Here is a 5,534-nt window from a genome sequence, read left to right as displayed (position 1 = left end):
TATATATATATATATATATATATTGTTATATAATATATATATATATATACACACACGCATATATATATATATATATAATGTCTATGTCTATATATATACATCTATATATCTAAATACTGTGACGGTGTCGGTGACCGTATACATCTGCTGCTGGTAGTGCCGTGCGGCACCAGGCGACATATTCATACTGATAAATCACGGCTGGGACGCCGCGGGGTCTGTAAGTGTATAACCATAGGGGTAATATATTTGTTCATATCTCCGTTTATCTTTATGTTTTTAAAAAAATCTTGCTGAAGGAGTGTGGTCTCAGCCTCTCACAGGGATAGGGGTATATTTCTTAAAATGGGAATTCACTTTGGGAACTTCAACGGGGACTCCAAGGGGGTCTGGAAATAGGCAAAAAGCGTTACGGACAGATTTTTCGTTACGGAGAATAACCCGGTGATGAAGTGAATTGGGACTTGAGAAAAGCTTACGCTTTCGGTTTCAAAGTTTTTCTGAAAATGTATGTATGGATACACGATATTCCCCCAGTACAACTTGTGCATACCGCATTTTGATACTGTGTGGGTGTCTTATTGTATTTTGTTTTTACTGCTAGTATTGCCGTCCGTTTCGTGCATGGCAATAAAGAGGCTTGCAAGATATTAACACGTATACAATAAGCCCCTATAAGTATTTTTAATTTATTTCTAGAATTGTGTTTTTCTTCTATGACATGTCTTTCTGCTGCTGGAATTACCGGGTGCCGCGTGCATGGCGATAGAATACATGTACATATGTTTGTATACATACCATAAGCCCCTAAAAAAGCCTTTTTTTTTTGTTTTTTTTTTGTGGTGTATATGGTATTTTGTTTCTGCTCCAAGAATTGCCGAATGTCTCGATCAGGGAAATAGAAATTACTTTTTTTTAAATTTTATACACGTACGAGTAGCACAACTTCGACACTACTATTATTCAATTTCTATTGCTGCGTCGGTGTCTATGGCATTATGTTTCTGCTGTTGCAGCTGTCGGGCGGCTCGTACACGCTGGTAGAACATGCGGCAGTCAATGGAAACACACGCACTCTTGCCATCCTCAGCCACATTGAAACCACAGCAGCGATTGCAGAACTGTGGTGAGAAGAATTAGATACGTGTGATGGTGTGAGTACCGAACTATAAATAGACCCTCCTGTCGATAAATTACATTCGGGGAACGATCAAACAACTACAATTTTTGCATTCCAAGATGGAATGCAGTGCGGATTTGACCAGTGTGATGCAACGATTCAGCGTGAAGACGTGGAATGTAAGTCGACATACTAGTACTTCATGGTGGCAAGACTGTGTTAAAATATCATCATGCGCAATAACGTGATAGTAGCGTCTGTAAGTGATGCGATTGGAAATCCGCATTGCAATTAATCGAGTATAAGCAGCGGTGTCCGGCACGCGTGGGTGGGTGTGTCGAACACAAACCATACCTCTTCGTATGCGCCTAGCTTTGACTCGAGGGAGGTGATGGTATCCTGTAGTTGATAGGTGCACCACGCTCGGTCTACCAGACATTCGTCGCATACACGTAATTGTGCATCCCTGGCCAGACATGATTCAGAACAACACGTTTAGTTGGTGCGCATGGAAACTGGTCCATACAACAAGCTTATGCTGTGAGAAGTAAGTATGGCCGCTAACTGAGGGTAGTCTATTGGGCACTCGTCACTTGTGCGTGTTTTAACATCGTTGGCAATGTCAAGATTTGGGGATATACAAATAGTACAGTACATACGCAATGGCCCTAGTTTAAAAATAAGGGTCTTGACTTGTAGTAAGCTTAAACCGACGAGTGAGATTCGTCTACGTGACACTCGAATACAGATGCGTAGTTATAAGCACACAGATGCACATCCGATTTGAAATTTCTAAGATTGTTATCAACGAGCTCAGACTAAAGAGACAAGGGAACGCTTCAAATCCATTCTACAAGTCGTTCGGTTTATCGCAGCCTGATACCTAGTACTTGTCTTGTCAACGCATTTGCGCATCGCTGACGAGTCACCGATAAAACTGTGACGAACAATTAGGTATATCGGAACACATCATGTTTGCTGGATGAATTGCGACACTGTGCACCCCCACAAAACCAACACCCACATATTTGGGCATCCGAGCCATATATTTCGTATCCATACCACACATTTGGATACTTGTACTACTTATTTGTATATTGATGCGAAGTACTTGAAGATTAATACGCAGAATCGACGGATCAGGTGTGTATACACGTAGCTCATTACTTAGGTACGAGCACACAGACCTTCGTTTAGGGGTTTACTTGGGTACAGGTTGGGGACATTGCCCAGCATACATCACGTAGACTGGAAGGACTGCAACACCGTGACTGACCGTGTACAACTATATTTCTAGGCATCCCCCGGATGAATTGCAATCTATACCATGTATTTAGATACTATACCATATTTTTGGGATGTTCATATCACATATACCGTGCACTACATCACATAATCGAGGATTCAAACTCGTGTCACGCACCTCACAACCGCCTTGGGATCGTTGCACAGGACACAACGCGTGGGCTGGAAGAACTGTGCCACGGTAGCCTGTTGGATCTGCACATAGCGCCGCCTGTGCATGAGTGTGCTTGGCTTGTACTGCAGTGTCGAGTAAGCATCGGCCTCAGAGGTCAAGTCTACTTGGGTGGGGAGCTGTTCGTACCACAAACTCACATCCACTCCGTTGACAGGAATGGACCCATCTTGTCCTATAATATTAACAAACCGTGAGTAGCTTAGCAATAAGGTCTGCTGACCTGTAGTCTGAAGAGACAATGAGAGGTTGATAGATAGGGCGGCCAACGGTGATATAATACCTTTTGTAGATCTGCTTTTCCCATGTTTGTACACCTCCGATCGAGAGATTGTTAGGATTCTCGGTTTAGTATGGCAATCCTCCAAAGCTTGACGCTTCCGCCACGTTTAATACTGAGCAGCATAAACAACATTCAGTTATGCGGCGTTTGTGCATGTTGGTTGACTTGCTAAATATCAATCAAAACGAGCCAGGTGTCGTGCTGAGCCCAAATATCTAGTGTATACTCGTCGAACTTGCCGTAACTGAGACAGACTACGAGTGAGAATCGGTAGGTTTCTATTCGCCACTTTTAATTTATGAGACATAACCTCGCGGAAACGGCAGTATCATGGCAGTCGCCTTTCATTCACAACGAATTGCTCAGGAACAAAAGTAGCGGCCTATCCACCAACCCTTATAGCGGAAAGGATCACGCACGATTTAAATATCATAATATGTATAGCAATAAGTATACACGACAACAGTGTTTTGTGAACCATGTATCATACAAAGCTCCGCGCAATGAAGATACTCGGACACATAACATACACCAGCAAAAACTTATTTCACAGATAGATGTGCATAAGTCGTACTGAGCTGACACACACATGCGACTCGCATTTTTAATATGCATATGGAAGAACTGATTGTGACAGTAGCTGTGCCTGCATTCATTGAAAATACATACACAGTTAGACTTGCATAGATTGTTCTGAGCTAACACAGAAACATGCGAATCGCATGGAGAACAGATTGCGAACAGTGGCCATACCGTCCATCACGTGAACATATTCGGAGACAAACAAACACACAGGGTGCTGAGTTGTGCATATCTATTGCTGAGAGAATCTCGCACACATGTGTATCGTATTGCTGACGTGCTAGTGAACAACAGTACATTGTGACCTCTAACTGTTGCTCTTTTCCCATCTTTTCTCACCTTCGATCAACCTGATTGTCCCGAACAGCCGGTTCAGCGCCGGAATAATTTGCTTTGTAATATAGTACTGGCAATGAAATCAGGCAAGACAAGAGGAAGGTTATTTCATACGAGTAATGTAATGCAAATGCGATCGCTCTATACCCTGAATGGTAACCTCTGGATTTGTTCTGATACGCTTCTCCAACCGGTATCTTTACCAATCTGTCTACTGTGGATGCAAATGCTTAGAAGAAAACTCACATTAGGTAGTAGTCGCACGCAATCAGTTGTACCTACACTATTCTGGCACAAAGTAGCCAAAATACACAACCTCAGCATCATGTGCGAAATAAATTGACTTAAGTACAAACCTACGCACCGTACTGACGCCAACTATATACATATATGCATATACACACAACACACCCATAAATCCATTTACAGACAAGTACAAACACACACGCACAACCCAACTCTATATACACAAACAAGCCGCCCGACAATCTCACCTCGTAATCTAAACTTAAGGTGTTGTGTGGATCGATGGCCCATTCTTCCAGCAACAAATATGCATCCCTGCAGCGTGACGCCAAAGTCATTCCCTTATCACCCCGTAGCTGTATAGTGAGGATTGTGAGGGTGGAATGGTACTAAATAATTGTCCATTAGCCATTAAAGCTGTATGAAGAATAACATTGATGCGGGTGGAAGGAGCTAGTTAATTGACTATTGAACTTATGTTGTAGCTGTAGGACCAATGAAATGTTCACGATCAGAGGTCCGATGTATGGCGGATACCTGGATACATCTTGGAGCTGTAATGAAGGAAGAGTTTTACTTAACCGAAATGTTCTTAACGAATACTATCACTTGATGACCACATAATCATAATTACTTTTATAATTACACTCACAAGCTCATCTCAGGTGTATGCACAATCAGATACTTTTCCACAAAGTAAGATTATCGACCCCTCAACTGTATTCCTCGCATAGGGACTTTGTAAATGGGTTTTTCAAATTCGACACAACATTCGACTGTTTGAGATTGGTGATGTACATTTACAAGCACTTTCCACATGCATGCACCTACAAACACACGTCATGTATATGCACTATCAGATATCTTACCACAAAGTATGGGTATCGGCCCCTCAACCGTGGCTCTCGCATGGGGTCTTTGTGGATGGAGTTTAGCACCACATTCGACTGCTTAAGGTTAGTGATGTTCACCGCAGCATCCTGGGCAGCTTTCACCCGCGCCTCTATTTTGGTTTTGTACTTGCTGGTAAGCAAGAAATCTGTTGATAAACCACGGTATAGGGAAGTGGGGTATATGTGGACAATTACTGGGATGTACTATTCTCTCAAACTTCGAGAGATAAAAGGTTTTTGCTTCCGGCTATATCTTGATTTGACGTAGCATTGTTCGTATTTGTTACCAGAAAATCGCTAAAAGTAACACATATTAGGAAAGTGGTGCAAATGCTAACACACTAGTCTCAAGACTGCACAATGGTAGACCTTCGCTGACCCCGGTCTTGGGTTTGCGCGTCTAGGCAGGCAGTAAATATCCCACCAGAAAAAGTAGAATCTGTCGACAATTCTCATATGTACAATAAAATCTAGCATTTTTATTTGCGGCAGCTTTCACTCGCGCCTGTATGTTGTTGTTGTACTTTGTACCTACTTGTCCGCAGAAAGTAGGCACATAAAAATTATTCGTATCCTTTGAGTTAAGACCAATATATT

General features: G+C 42.3%; 1 protein-coding gene across 1 annotated transcript in view; it reads right to left on the bottom strand.

Moving 5' to 3' along the window:
• Positions 1–934: 934 nt before the first annotated feature.
• The window catches only part of SARC_07024 (hypothetical protein), a gene marked incomplete at its 5' end in the record, with an annotated part of 10,442 nt that continues 5,842 nt past the window's right edge, over positions 935–5,534 (bottom strand). The window contains 6 exons of the mRNA XM_014299041.1: positions 935–1,121; positions 1,475–1,586; positions 2,544–2,827; positions 4,293–4,400; positions 4,914–5,083; positions 5,280–5,337. Of these exons, the coding sequence (XP_014154516.1) occupies positions 960–1,121; positions 1,475–1,586; positions 2,544–2,827; positions 4,293–4,400; positions 4,914–5,083; positions 5,280–5,337 (894 nt within the window). The 3' untranslated portion in view covers positions 935–959. The remainder of the gene's footprint in view (positions 1,122–1,474; positions 1,587–2,543; positions 2,828–4,292; positions 4,401–4,913; positions 5,084–5,279; positions 5,338–5,534) is intronic.

This window comes from Sphaeroforma arctica (genome assembly GCF_001186125.1).
Source record: "Sphaeroforma arctica JP610 unplaced genomic scaffold supercont1.532, whole genome shotgun sequence".
NCBI lineage: Eukaryota > Ichthyosporea > Ichthyophonida > Sphaeroforma > Sphaeroforma arctica.
The sequence above is the reverse complement of the archived record's forward strand: the minus strand, read 5'-3'. Positions and strand labels throughout refer to the sequence as shown.